At 34.5% G+C, this 16,221-nt stretch overlaps 1 protein-coding gene across 5 annotated transcripts in view; it reads right to left on the bottom strand.

Moving 5' to 3' along the window:
• The window catches only part of FAM126B (family with sequence similarity 126 member B), a 69,609-nt gene that overhangs the window by 13,300 nt on the left and 40,088 nt on the right, over window positions 1–16,221 (bottom strand). For all 5 annotated transcript variants that reach the window (XM_018060973.1, XM_005676358.3, XM_018060965.1 and 2 more), the window contains 5 exons: window positions 16,040–16,120; window positions 14,523–14,638; window positions 10,876–10,971; window positions 7,877–7,993; window positions 2,226–2,313 (listed from right to left, as the gene is read on the bottom strand). In XM_018060973.1, coding sequence (XP_017916462.1) covers window positions 2,226–2,313; window positions 7,877–7,993; window positions 10,876–10,971; window positions 14,523–14,638; window positions 16,040–16,120 — 498 coding nt within the window. The remainder of the gene's footprint in view (window positions 1–2,225; window positions 2,314–7,876; window positions 7,994–10,875; window positions 10,972–14,522; window positions 14,639–16,039; window positions 16,121–16,221) is intronic.

Here is a 16,221-nt window from a genome sequence, read left to right as displayed (position 1 = left end):
GGACCATCTTTCTCCCTCACTCTCCACGTGGACAGGACAAGTGCAATGCAGCAAGCTGGACACCCCTGCCTGCTCTGCCAACTCAAACCTTCTCTCCCCACTCAAACCTTCTCTCCAGTGGGCTGTTTCAACATCTTGACTAAAGGGTAGGGAGTGAAGTCTTTCAATCTAACCTTAATCAGCAATAAAGATGGTACTTGTTTTTCTATCTACCAACTATTTTATCTATTTATCACCTGGCTCTATTTTTGAACAGAGAAAAGGAATGTCATTTACTGGGTCCCTTGGAGACCCACAGCAATAAAGGATTATTCTAGAACTACAGATTACGAATCTCTTCACCTACCTTGGAAATGCCACTTCTACTTAATTTATAAGACTTACAGGGATAAAATTATAAATTTAAAGAGTCTTGCAAATGCAAGGTGTAATTTTTATCTTCTTGTCCACTTGTTTTTTGTTTTTGGTTACACTGTGCAGCTTGTGGGATCCTGGTCCCCAAGCAGGGATGGAACTCTTGCCCTTGGCAGGGAGACAGCAGAGCCCTAATACTGTCAGGGTATTCCCTATGCAATCTTTTTTTTTTTTTTTTTTTTTACAGTAAACTTTAGGGTAAAATTAGGGATGCTGACATGAGGAAAAAAGAAAATTCAAATATGAAAGAATATAAATGTCACTTTAATAAATTTATATTTAGCTTAAACTATAAAAAAGACATGAAAAAATGACTCAAAAATTATACTCTTAAATTGCTGCAAGTAAAAATACATAATTTAAAAAATACAACTCTAAAAATACTAGAAAAAGTTTAGAAAATACAGAAAATTGCAAAGAAATAAAAACTATAAACAGCTGAATCACCTAGACAACTATTAACATTTGTTATGTTTCCTTTGTCTTGTCTAGATTAAAAAAAAATAGCTATATACTACTTTACCATTAACACAGCTAGCATGTTTCCTTAATGTTAATTTTCAAATAAATAATTTCATCAAGTAAATAACTTAATGATTCTCTGCTGTAAAATAATGTTTAGAGTTCAGATTCCTTTGCATTTAAAACAAACCTTGATCTAGTGTTCACAATACATTAAAAAAATTTTTTAAGTAATTTCTTGGGAAATGTTGGTAAAGATGGGATAGTAGCTCAAAGAAAACAAATATACGTTACCAAAAGGATGTGCAGAGTTATGTCATACTATTACTGGTAACACAGAAAATGCCTTCCTCACCCTACTACTGGACGTTCAAATTTAGTTTTGATTGATCATCTACCTTTTGGAGATACAGTTATTTTGTGGAAGAGTATGAAATTTTTATGTAAAACTAAATATTAACTTGCTTTTTTTGTCATGCCTGTTGATAACTAGCTCATATTAATTTTGGTTTTAAAAAACCGATGGGTTATGGACTTCCCTATAGGTCCAGTGGTTAAGACTTTGTGCTTCCACAGCAGAGGGTACAGATTTGATACCTGGTCAAGGAAATAAGATCCCACATGCCATACTGCATGGCCAAAAAATGAAAGAATGCCCCCTTTCCCCCTCCAAAACAAAACAAAAAACTGATGGTTTAAAATTTAGATGTTTATGTAGTTAAAAAAAAAAAATCAACCTTTTTTGGTGATGTGTTCAGTCACTTAAATATCGATAGCCTTTCCTTCTCCAGAAATTTGAGCAAATATTTATTGCCTTTCTTCTTTCTTTTCTTAAAAGGATTTCAAGACACTTAATTCTTTTAATTTATTTGAACTTTATTTTGCTATGTTGTAAAATAAGAGGATAAAACAATTTTATTTCCTTTTCAACTGTTGGTATGGAATAAACCTGTTTTCCCCCTCAATGATTAGTACTGCCTCATACATTACATACTGAATTTTATACCAGCAGTACCCTTTTTCAGAAAAGGCAATGGCACCCTACTCCAGTAATCTCGCCTGGAAAATCCATGGACGGAGGAGCCTGGTGTGCTACAGTCCATGGGGTTGCTAAGAGTCGGACATGATTCAGCGACTTCACTTTCACTTTTCACTTTCATGCACTGGAGAAGGAAATGGCAACCCACTCCAGTGTTCTTGCCTGGAGAATCCCAGGGACGGGGGAGCCTGGTGGGCTGCCGTCTATGGGGGTCGCACAGAGTCGGACACGACTGAAGTGACTTAGCAGCAGCAGCAGCATCCTTTTTAGGCACAGGAAAGTTTAACAAAAAGTAAATATAATAACTTACCAATAGTGGTTGAGAAAAGAGTTCTAGTTGAGCTCTATAGATGATATCATCAAGGACTTCCTGGCCAAGGTCCCATTGTCCATTATACCTATGGAGAACAAGATTACAGTCTCTAGCAAATATCTCTCATTTTCAATAACAATCTTTTTTATTGCTCCAAGTCCTATTATTCTGGTTCTGTAACAAGATTTTTACATTAATATTTGCATCATGCATTTCTAAACTATCCCAATTTTGGCTACAAGAACAAAAAGAAAAATTTAAATATTAACATTTAAAATATTTCACAGATATCTCTTCAAAATAATTGGATTTTATCATGTGTTGATATTTTGGGTTATCTATTTGAATTCATGAAAATCTGGGTTATGAACTATGTGACAGTATTTAGACTTCAGTTTAATGACTAGTTATATTTTATAAGTACTGAAAGGGCTATGAATAATTTTATGTCAACAAACTGGACAATCCAGAAAATGGATGAATTCCTAGAAACATACAATCTACCAAGACTGAATCATGAAGAAATAAAAATCTGAACACACCCATCACTGTACCCACAGGAAATTGAATCAGTTAATCAAAAACTTCCCAATAAGTAAAAGATGGTCCCAATAAGGACCAGATGGCTTCATGAGTGAATTCTACCAAACATTTAAAGAAATAATATCAATCCTTAAATTCTTCCAAGAGTGAACACTTCCATAGTCATATCACGAGGTCAGCATCCCCCTCATACAAAAAACAAACAAGGACACTATAAGAAATGAAAATTACAAGCCAATATACCCCTGAGAAACATAGCATAAATGCAAAAATCCACAGCAAAATATTAGCAATCTATATTCAACAACTGATCACATATCATGATCAAGTGGGATTTATCTTGGGATGCAAGGATGGTTCAACATCTATAATTTAATCAACAGTGATACACCATATTAACAAAATGAAAGATAAGTCCTTCATCATAATAGCAGATGTAGAAGAAGCACTTGACAAAATAAAAAACCCATTCATGATAAAAAAACAATTCTCAAAAAAGTGGGTACAGAGTAGATGTACTACAGTGTAATAAAGACTGCATATGACCAGCTCATAGTCAACAGCTACTCAACAGTGACAAATGATCAAGAACAAGATCTCTCTAATATCAAGAATAAGATAGGGATGCCCACTCTTGCCACTTTTATCCAACACAGTGCTGAAGTTCAAGCAAATAAAAAATAAAAGAAGTAAAATTGTCTCTGTTTGCAGAAGACATAATATATAGACAGTTTACCTGTGAACAACATGAATTTGAACTGCATAAGATCACTTATATGCGAATTCTTTTCAATAAGAACCAACTACTGTAATTCACAATCTGTGGTTGATTGAAGCCATGGATATGGAGGGCTGACTGTAAAGTTATACTCAGATTTTCAACTCTGCAACTGGCACCCAAACCCACTCATTGTTCAGAGTTAACCATAGAAAACTTTAAAGAATACACCAAAAAAACTGTTAGAATAAACAAATTTAGTAAAGTTGTAGGTATAAAAACAATATACAAAAATCTACTGCATTTCTATGCACTAACAACAAACTATCAGAAAGGGAAATTAAGAAAACCATCCCACTAAGTCAAGTCAAGTTGCTCAATCGCGTTCGACTCTTTGCAACCCCATGGACTATACAGTCCATGGAATTCTCCAGGCCAGAATACTAGAGTGGATAGCCTATCCCTTCTCCAGTGGATCGTTCCAACCTAGGAATTGAACCAGGGTCTCCTGCATTGCAAGTGGATTCTTTACCAATTGATTCTTTACCAACTATCAGGGAAGCTAACTAGTAACAAACTATCAGAAAGAGAAATTAAGAAAACCATTCCATTAACAACTGCATAAAAAATACCTGGGAATAAAGGAGGTGAAAGACCTGAACACAGCACACTTATGGTTTTCATATAAGACTTCAATGAAAGAAACTAAAGAACACACAAATAAACAGAAGGATATTCCATGCTCAAGGACTGAAAGAATTTAAATTGTTAAAATGTCCACACTACCAAAAGAAATCTACAAATTCAATATAATGCCTATCAAAGTTCAGTGACATTCTTCATAGAAACAGAACAATTTATATGGAATTTAGAATTTATATGGAACCAAGAAGGACAATGGATAGCCAAAGCAATCTTGAGAAAGAACAACAAACCTGGAGACATGATACTTACTAACTGCAAACTGTATCAAAACGCTTTTAGTAATCAAAACAGTATGGTACTGACATAAAAACACATATAGATCAAAGGAACAGAATGGAGAGCTGAGAAATAAACATAAATGTATATGATCAATTAATTTAAATATGAGAATATAAAAAAGGTAAAAGGATAGTGTTTTCAATAAATGGTGCTGGGATAACTAGACAGCCACATGCAAAAAGAGGGAAACTGGACAACTCTCTTATCACATGTCAACTAAAAATGGATTAAAGACTTCCATGTAAGATCTGAAAACACAAAACTCCTAAAAGAAAACAAAAGCAATAAGCCCCTTATTGCTTGTAAGATGAATGCTGGACATTGGTCCCATCAATTATTTTTTGGATTTGACATCAAAAGCAGAGGCAACAAAGGCAAAAATAAACAAGCGGGACCACACTGAACTAAAAGCTTCTGCACAGCAAGGAAAACCATCAACAAAATGAAAAGGCACTTTTGGAACAGGAGAAAATATCTGCAAATCATTTATATATGACAAAGAGTTAATACAAAAAATATATAAACAACTCATACAGGTCAATACAAAAAAACAAGTAATCCAATTAAAAATAGGCAGATAATTGAACAGACTTTTTCCCAAAGAAGACACACAAATGGCCAACAGGTACATAAAAAAGGGCTCTACGTCACTAATCACTAGGGAAATGCAAATTAGTATCATCTCACATCTGTGAGAATGGTATCAAAAAGACAAGAAATAACAAATGTTGACAAGGATGTGCAGAAAAGGGAACCCTGTACATTACTGGTAGAAATGTAAATTAGTGGAACAACTATGGAAAACAAAATGGAGACTCCTAAAAATATTAAAAATAGAACTACCATATGATCCAGCAATTCCACTTCTATTATGCATTGGAAGGAAACTTAATCACTATCTCAAAAAGATATCTTGTATCCCCGTGTTCACTGGAACATTATGTACAACAGCCAAGACATGGAAATAATCTAATTGTAAATTAACAGATAAAAGGATAAAAAAAATACGGCATATATGTATATGTAAGTATGTATAAGGATTGCCAGAAGAAATATCAACAACCTCAGATATGCAGATGATACCACTTTAATGGCAGAAAGTGACGAGGAACTAAGTGCCTTTTGATGAAGGTGAAAGAAGAGAGTGAAAAGGCTGGCTTACAATTCAACATTAAAAAAACTAAGATCATGGTATCCGGTCCTATCACTTCATGGCAAATAGATAGGGACAATGTGGAAACAATGTCAGATTTCATTTTCTTGGGCTCCAAAATCACTGTGGATGATGACTGCAGCCAAAAAATTAGAAGCCGCTTTGCTCCTTGGAAGAGTAGCTATGACAAATCTCGACAGTGTATTAAAAAGCAGAGACATCACTTTGCTAACAAAGGTCTGTATAGTCAAAGTTATGGTTTTTCCAACAGTCATGTATGGATGTGAGAGTTGGACCATAAAGAAAACTGAACACTGAAGAATTGACATTTTGAACTGTGGTGCCAGAGACAACTCTTCAGAGTCCCTTGGACAGCAAGAAGATAGAACCAGTCAATCCTAAAGGAAATCAACCCTGAATATTTATTGGAAGGACTGATTATGAAGCTGAAGCTCCAATACTCTGGCCATCTGATGCAAAGAGCTGACTCACTGGCAAAGACCCTGATGCTGGGAAAAATTGACAAGAGTAGAAGGGGGTGACAGAGAATGAGATGGTTGGATGGCATCACTGACTCAATGGACATGAGTTTGAGCAAACTCAGGGAGATAGCTATCAACAGAGAAGCCTGACGTGCTGCAGTTCATGGAGTTGCAAAGAGTCGGACATGACTGAGCACCTGAACAACAAATATGTGTTAGACAAACACACAGATAAGGTGTGTGTGTACATATAAGTGTATACATACTTATTATACACATACATATTATATATACAATTACATACACACAATAGAATGTTATTCATTTAAAAGAAGGAAGAAATCCTAGGACTTAAGACTCCACACTTTCAATGCAGGGGGCTTGGATTTGATCCCTGGTTGGGGAACTCCTGCATGCTACGTGATCCAAAAAAAAAAAAAAAGGAAACCCTGCCATTTGTGACAACATGGATGGATCTTGAGGGCATCATGCTAAGTGAAATAAGTCAGACAAAGACAAATGCTGTATAATCTCATGTACATGTGGAATCTAAAACAAACCAAAACAAAAAAAGAATAACTGAACTCATAGATACATAAAGATTGGTGGTTGCCAGAGGCAGGCAAAAAGGGTACAAAAGGGTTGGTTCAAAAGGCACAAACTTCTAGTTATAAGATAAAATCCTGGGTATATGATGTACACCATGCTAACTATAGTTAACAATATAGCACTGAATATTAGAAAGTTGTTCAAAAAGTCTACAAGCAATAAATGCTGGAGAGGGTGTGGAGAAAAGGGAACCCTCTTACACTGTTGGTGGGAATGCAAACTAGTACAGCCACTATGGAGAACAGTGTGGAGATTCCTTAAAAAACTGGAAATAGAACTGCCTTTATGACCCAGCAATCCCACTGCCGGGCATACACACTGAGGAAACCAGAATTGAAAGAGACACGTGTACCCCAATGTTCATCGCAGCACTGTTTATAACAGCCAGGACATGGAAGCGACCTAGATGTCCATCAGCAGATGAATGGATAAGAAAGCTGTGGTACATGTACACCATGGAGTATTACTCAGCCATTAAAAAGAATACATTTGAATCCATTCTAATGAGGTGGATGAAACTGGAGCCTATTATACAGAGTGAAGTAAGCCAGAAAGAAAAACACCAATACAATATACTAATGCATATATATGGAATTTAGAAAGATGGTAACGATAACCCTGTATGCGAGACAACAAAAGAGACACAGATGTACAGAACAGTCTTTTGGACTCTGTGGGAGAGGGAGAGGGTGGGATGATTTGGGAGAATGGCATTGACACATGTATAATATCATATAAGAAACAAGCACCAGTCCAGGTTTGATGCAGGATACAGGATGCTTGGGGCTGGTGCACTGGGATGACCCAGAGGGATGGTTACAGGGAGGGAAGTAGGAGCGGGGTTCAGGATTAGGAACACGTGTACACTCGTGATGGATTCATGTTGATGTATGGCAAAACCAATACAATAAAACCAATACAATATTATAATTAGCCTCCAATTAAATAAATTTTTAAAAAAAGAAAGTTGTTGAGAGAGCAGATATAAAAAGTATAATTGATTTAAAACTACTAAAACAAATTCATATTAGAAAAATAAGATAATGGGTCCATCATGGAACAAAATATTCAGTATTGTGAAACTAATAAGGAAAAAGGGAAATATTAAGTTTTCAAAGACTAGGAAGAATCCACACAATTTCACAGTACACCTACTTACATGGCATAATAAACTCCTGTGAGAAGCTGCACCATAAATTCGGGATCCAACACTATTCGACCACAGAGTTCTTTCCACTGTTTTTCGTGTTGCCGTGGAAACCCACTGACACAAACCCTAGGAAAATACATTACTTAAGTGTGATTTGCTGAGTCATTAAATAAAATATTTTTGTGTTTATAAGTTCACATATTCAACACTTACTGAAATATTTTTTAAGTACTTGTTATGTGTTAGTCACTATCATGGGCCTATGCATACAGTATAGGTAAAAAGATTAAAAAAAAATCTATGCTCTCACAAAACACACATTCTAGTGGACTATAGCAATAAAAGCAATGAAAAAGTGAAAGCTCCTCAGTCGTGTCCAACTCTTTGTGACCCCACGGACTATAGCCCACCAGGCTCCTCTGTTCATGGAATTCTCCAGGCAAGAATACTTGAGTGGGTAGCCATTCTCTTCACCAGGGGATTTTCCCAAACAAGGGATTAAACCTGGGTCTCCTGAATTATAGGCAGATTATTTACTATCTGAGCCACCAGGCAAGACCTCAAAGCAACAACTTTTCTCAAATAGGTATCTCTCTCATAATCTTCCTTCTCCCTCTTCACAAAAGAAATGCATAACTTTCACACATCCCAGATTTTATCAGGATGGATTAGTGGATGATACAGAACTCTCAAAAAATTTAAAGTGTCATAAACTATCCTCTATTTTCCATCTCATTAAAATATGCTTCCAGAAAAGTTATGTTTAATAATTAGCAGAGATGTTACATACCTCTACTATTTTAATAAATTAATTTATTAGAATAACTGCAATGGTGAGTTCAGAAGAAATTTTTTAATGTTTAGTGCGTTTTGGTCTCTGGAAATATTTTTATATTTTTAATTTACATATTTTCTTTGTGGCAGAGGTTTATAATTAGTTGAACAATAAAAGACCTTTAAGTATAACAGCACTATATTAGGATAAAATTTATGTGGATAACGTTCAATACATATTCAATTTTAAGGAGAAAGACTATTAAGGAAAGACTATTTTTCATTTATTTCATATATAGATGATGGTATCAATTAGATCACTGTGTATTTACATTATATACATTTAAAATAATTAACAATTATTTGTTTTATTATATTAATATTTACATGCTGGAAATCATATAATTTACAACTATTTGAAAAAGAATAAAAAATTTAAATGTTAACTTAAAAGTGTATAAAGGCTATAAAGTTTTTCAAAATTCATTAAGGGATATGTGAGTAAAAGTTTGAAGACTACTAAATGCTATCATCATTTGTTATTAAGGAACTCTGTAAGATGCCATGTAAATGTTACCAATTAGAGATATAGCGAATTTGTTTAATTGAGCCAAAAATAGTCATCTATAAATAAATTTATCTGTAGATACGCAGTAAGTGCTTAAACAATATACTCTCTTGATAACAACATTTAGGTTAGAATAGACACATGTATATGTATGGCTGAGTTCCTTCACTGTTCACCTAAAACTATCACATTGTTAATCAGCTATACCCCAATACAAAATTAAAAGTTTTAAAAAAACAAACATGTAGATTAGAGACAAGAATTTTGTTAGTCATTAATCTTGTTATTATACACAAGTGGAAATAATAGCACTTTAAAATAATCTACAAATCTATAAATCAAATTAACAGCTAATTTAGACTGGCCTACCTCCAATTAGCAAAAGTGAGTTTTGTTATAAATAGGACCACAGTTTCTTTTCAGTAATACACCAGTATGAACCTGTGCAAAGCATTTGTAGTAGTGGTTGGGGGTGGGGCACATGGGGCTGATCCTCATGATACCTTCCTGGTATTCACACCCTTGTGTCATCCCCTCCTCCTGAGCATGGGTGGAACCTGTGATTTGCTTGTAACATGGCAAAGGTGATATGATTTTCATGCATACATGTACATGATTATGTGATTATATAACCTAAGACTGTAGTGTATCATCTCTTGTTCCTCTGCTTTAAGAAGTGAGCTGCCATGCTGTAGGCTGCCTAAGTTGGGAGGCTCACATGGCAAGGAACTGACGCTGGCCTTCAGCAGACAGTCCATATGAAATTCAAGCCCTTAGTCCTACAACTATAGGAACTGAATTCTGCCAAGATAAGTGTATAATTCCTCAAATGAACCTCAGCTAAGATGGCAACTCCAGCAGACATCTTAACTGCAGCTTGTAATACCCTAAGCAGAAGGCCCAGCTAAGTGACACTTAGATTTCTGACCCACGGAAAACTGAATAAAGGTATGCTATTTTCAGCAACTAAATTCATGGCAATTTGTTATGAGGCAATAGAAAAACTAACATAGCATTTAACCTTCAGGGGGTAGAGAAGGCTCACCCTTTTTATTCGCGCTTCCTCAAATAAAAATCAACTGGGCAGGATAAATTGAGTGTTCCTTCTGTATTTAAGATTCCCCTCCTCTGTCTCCAAACCTATTTATATCAATTTTTTTTTCAATAGTGGAAATAAAAATTTTAGCTCAGGTCTGTTCAAATTATTAGAAATTCTGGTTTGGTAAAGATTAGAATATATAAATATAAATGAGACATACACATAATTGATGCTATTGCTAATCTTATCCAAAGAAGAGAGTTATTTGTGAGGTACAGTAAGGAAAAAGTTCACATTTCTTTACTTTCTCTATACAGAAGACTATTTATTCAAAACATTCAGAGTGATTTATAAAAACTGGCATCCAGGCAGTGATCAAGTATACCAATAAACCACCTTGAACCTAAATCATCTTGGCTTAGCTTGATGTTGAGCTACAAAATACTTCTTTAACACTGAAATACTTTCAAGAAATCATGATATATGAGGAATGACAGAAAATTCCTATAGGAAGATAAGTTTCCTGAGTTTTGTTTACTGCTGTTATCACCAGGGGTTAGAACAGTGCCTACCAGCGAGAATATGCTCAATAAAAATGTATGAAAGAATGATAAGTATTCTGCTTACCTGGAGCCCATTCGGCAAAGAGACTGGTAAGATGAAGCAGGCATATACACAATAGCAGAATTATAACATAACATGAGAAAACTCAGGACTTCAAACCTAGAAAAAACAAAAACAAGGAGAAAAAGATCACAAATAAGTATTTATACTTATAGACTGTAGTAAATGATTTCTTTGTTGGATGGTTATAACAACAATGCCTTAATACTGATTTTCATTATTTCTCAATCAGATAATATCCTCAATAATTTCCCTATATCCATTTGCCTTATTAAAGGTCATACCACTTGCTGCCATCTATATTTTCTTCCTCAAAAATCCCCCATCATGCTTGAATAGATGATTCCCCTATCTGCACTAATCTACTGTTACTACTGACTGCATCATAAAGACCAAACTCATCAAGGCATAAAAAGTCCTTTAAAAATCCACCCTCAACCTACCTCTCCAACCTTATTTCCCTCCACTGTGTACCACATACACCATATGATAACAGTTTTCTTATATCATTCCATGAATAACGCCATAATCTTTCATAATACCTTGCCTTTTTTTTTTTTTTAACTGATATTACCCTTTCTTACTACAACACTTTTCACTTGGAAAACTCCTACTAAGGTTTCAAATCCTGGCTCAAATTTTAATTTCAGACATAAAGACATTCTTAATTCTCCCAACTAAAACAAACAAAAATTCTTCATCTGTATAGCTCTAATACAGTATTTATCTCACTAAATCAGTTCTCTGTCTCTACCTCTGTTTTATCCATTCAGTAATAAGCAACTTTAGGACAGAGACCCTAATTTACTCATCTCTAACTCTAGTGTCAGACACGGTGTTTAATACATTATTATTGCTCAATTAATTTTTATTGAATGAATAAATGAATGCTTTCTTAATCTGTACAATCACTAAGAAAGTGGCTCCTAAACCTGAATGCACATTATAGTTATTTAAGGACATTTTGGAATAATATATTCCTGTGTCTCAACACAGACTGACCCAATTAGAATCTCTGAGGGCAGGACCCAGGAACACAATACTTCTAAAAAGCTTGCCATAGGTGGTGAAGAGTATATTGAAAGTCTTTGCGCTACTTCTGAAATATTTTTTCAAGTCAGAAATTATTTCAAAATGAAAAGTTAAAAATTGAGTTCAAAGTATGACACAGAAGCAGTTCACATCTTCAGATCCTTTCTCCTTCTCTATGCTGCGAGGTTCATTGAAGATTTATTTTCTGAAATTGAAGACTTATTTTCTGAAAGGATAAAAGAGAAACTTCTACCAGGGAACCACCAAGCACAAGTGTGATTTGGGTTAGAGTGGGGAGGATGGGAAGATACTGAAAATAGAAAACTTAAGTAAAATAGGTCTTACTGGATACTGACACCTCAAGTTTTCCTTCCCCACTTGGCCATCAGAATGCTAGCAGCCCTCTGATTAAGAAACTAGAAGAGTTTTCTTTAGAGAATTTGGCCACCCTAAGAGTAAAGACTTAAAGATATGGACCTAGGAAGTTCCCCAAATGAGTGGCCCAGTGAGAAGTTGGGAAGTTCATACTCAATCAGCCCCTACCAACATGGTCATAGCTTCTCATTTTTTAAAATTCCCAGCTCTTAAACATAAGTAGGGAAAAATGGATTATAGACATCTGATGAACTTTATTAATAGGAAAATGAGGTCAAAATAAAGAAATGGGGGTGGGGGAACACAATTTGGAGGACACAATAAACATAAAAGAGAAAAAAAACTTTAAATAAAGCAAATTATCATTAATATTCTAAAAAAAGAGATGCTGTTTCAAAAATAAAAAAAACAACAAAAATCCAAATAGGAACTATTTTAGAAGACCATTCAGAATATACAAAATATGATGTATTTTGTCCGTATCTTTAAGTCTTTCCTCTTAGGGTGATCAAATTCTCTTCCAGATATACAAAATATGATGACAGAAATTAAAAACTCAGGAACAGAACTGGTGAATGAAGTTGAGGAAATATCATAGAAAGTGAAGCCAAAGGAAAAAGATATGGCAAATGGAAGAGGAAAGAGTGCCACAACAGGAGCTCCAAATAATAAAAGCTCCACAAGAAAGATAATAAAAGACCAAATAAATAAAGGACAAATAATAAAACATTAGAGAAGATGGAAAGGCTAAACTAATTAACAAAAAATAATTAAGCAAAGTTCCCAGTCTGAAGGACATGAGTTTCCAAATCAAAAAGGCCCATATACTGCTCAGTACAAATAGGAAATAAACCCACACCAAGAAATATCACATGGAATTTCAGAATACTAGAAACAAAGAATGAGGATCTAGGGTGCAAGAAACAGTGGATCCATCCACACAGGAAAAAGAAAAAGGGAATTCCCAGGGTAATAGTGAGGGGAAATACCAAGATAACAAGTATACACCAGGCAAAGAGGGAAACACAGTTCAGACTGCAGTAAGTAAAAAAAGGCTCTGGGAGCTCCTTTTTCAGGAAGATAAAATTGAGAAAATAACTGGTATAAACAAAGTTTTGGAAGGCTACGTAGAAAACGGATAGAAAATTTACAGGGCTAAATTACAAAGCACATAGTAAACAAAGAAAACAAAAGGTCAAAGATGAACTTCAAGGAAAACAAAAAGATATACAGGAAAGGAAAAGTAACCAGTCACAAAGCTCAGCTCTGAATAGTTCTGATGAGAAATGTTCATTCAAGGGGTTTCCCTGGTGGTCCAGTGGTTTAAGAATCCACAGTCCCAATGCAGGGGGCATGGGTTCAATCCCTGGTTGGGGAACTAAGATTCTGCATGCTGTATAGCATGGCCAAAAAAAAAAAAATCATTCATAATAATGAGAAATTTAAATAATGAATTCTCCAGAATTACAAGACAACTATACTGAGAAAAAAGGACGAAGAGAGCTAACAACCTAAGTTTTTATCTTTCATAGAGATAAGTTATTAGATAATGCCCCAAAGTGAAAAATTTTAAAGCAGTAAATTACTACGAAGATGGTAAATATTAACAGCAAGATTTTTCAACCTCAGCACTATCGACATTTTGGCCTAGATAAGTGACTGTTGTCGGGGGCCAGTCCAGGCGTGGCAGGATGCTGAACAGCATCCCTGACTTCTACACTTGAGATGCTTGTAGCAGTCTTCCCTCCCACTCAGTTGTGACAATCAAACAAGTCTCCAGACACTGACAAATGTTCACTGAAGGGGCAGAAGTGCCCTGGTTGAGAACCACTGGTTAAAAGTTGTTACATCTAGGGAAGAAGTGGAAGGGATGGGGAGCCAGAGACTGCAGTTTTTCGTAATAAACTCTAGAACTAATGCATGTTTAACTTGGAAAAAAAAAGTGTGTATTTCTAACATAGCTGACTGTACAAAAAGGTAAAACATATAGCAAAAACAACAGCACAATGATATACCATTTTCCATACCCACTAAGATAGATATAATCAAAAAGATGGAAAAAAAAAGAGTAGGTAAAGATGTTGAGAAACTGGAACTATCATACATTGCTGGTGGGACTGCAAAATGGTACACAGTTCTGGAAAACAACATGTCTCTTCCCGTACCAAACGTGAACCAAAGTAATTATAGCTAACTATTAAGTGTAAATTAACAATTTTAACATCTACAGTTTTGATTATTACCGGTTTTGTGCGGTGAATGTTTCCCTCTGAGGATGAAGATCGCTGTAAACAACCCTGATGAGATCATGCTGACATAATGCCCCTTCTGTCAAGGCCATGGATCCAATCGTGGAGGGCTATAAAAACAAGCTAAAGTATGAGACTGTGTCTTTAAAATAAAATAAAAATCTGTAACTTGAGAACATTTAGTTCTGCTTCAACAAAAGGTAATTTCAGACCATTTCTTCTTCTCTTTCAAAATCTCTTCAATTTTTCAATTATATATGTTCTATAGCTCCTTTTAAAACATATATACAATATATAAAACTAAAAATACACCACTTTGGTTTTTGAAATATTATGGAATGAATCTATATTTAGGACACAGAATAAGAAAAATTGCTTTAAAGAATAAAGATTACAAATGCAACAACTTTAATTTGTTTGTTTCCAGAACTCAGAGCACTCTTGGGGACTATACATTCAAACCTGCAGGTTTGTCTAACTTCACAGAGGCTGGTACTCTCATTAATCTTACATTAAGAAAGCAAGGTGTAGGGAGTTATAATTGCATAATACAAACAAGAATAAATACTACGATCAAAAGTCTCTTTAATAGTGATATAATTGATTTCATGTTTCTAAAGTTAGAACCATCAATTTGTAAATATCTCACTACCTTCCATTTTATAACTTGATACACAGAAGAGTTAAAATCTAATATTTAGAAATGTTCTATGCTAAAATCAGCCTTGGTTAAGTAAGAGGCATTCTATTTCCAACAAAAGACAAAGTCCCAGGGGAATTAATTAAAAAATAAATAGCTGCACTGAGCTATGAAGCAACTGGATACTGCTTGCTGTTAAGAAAACTGAATCTAATTTTTAGACTACTAGTGAATTAGTTAATTTAAATGCTTTCCTCACAACTTTATGCACTAAAGGCCCAACAGACGAGAAGCTTGATTCATAACATATATCCTTAAAGAGAGCAGGCAGGAGTTCAGGTCAATAGGAGCCATCTATCTACATAATTATCATTGTTCTCACAATCTTCAACCAAATAAATACTGGAAAAATCAGAAGTATAAGGTTAATGAATATCTAGAATGCATCAATCAGAGTACTTTAAATGTACTGTGTTAATATTCTTACTGTGTTAATATTCTTCTAAGTAGTTATTTTCCTAAAAAATAATAAAAAATAAATCAATCTAACATAGATCATTTCTAATTAATATGGACGACTTAAAAAATTTAAAGGAATATTTCTAAAAATTCATATAATAAAAAAGACCAGTGATGATATTGGTAGAAGAATAAAAAAGAAATAAACCAGAACTAGAGGAAAATTTTCCAATAAGTAATTTCTCTCTCTCTTGACAACAGCTCAGCTTTATATCACTAATAACAAACATCTACATTTAAAGAAACAAATCTGCTAAAGATGTGTTAGGAATAATTTATCTCTAGTATGAAACTGACTTTTGCTCAATATACTGATAACTTCTAAAGATTTTACCTTTCCAATCTTACTTACCTCATGGTATATTGACGGCTTGGATAAGGAAGGGATGGTAAAAGACAGAACTTTATTGTTTCCATCTTTATCAGCAATTTCCTATGGTAAAAAAAAGAAAATTCAGAGATAATGAAATAGTCACACAACTCTATTAAAAGAAATAATAATTGCTTTCTTAATTTAACAAATACATAATTGGC

The sequence above is a fragment of the Capra hircus genome, chromosome 2 (genome assembly GCF_001704415.2).
Source record: "Capra hircus breed San Clemente chromosome 2, ASM170441v1, whole genome shotgun sequence".
Taxonomy (NCBI): domain Eukaryota; kingdom Metazoa; phylum Chordata; class Mammalia; order Artiodactyla; family Bovidae; genus Capra; species Capra hircus.
Note: the sequence above shows the minus strand (reverse complement) of the source record. Positions and strands in the feature narration are given on the sequence as shown.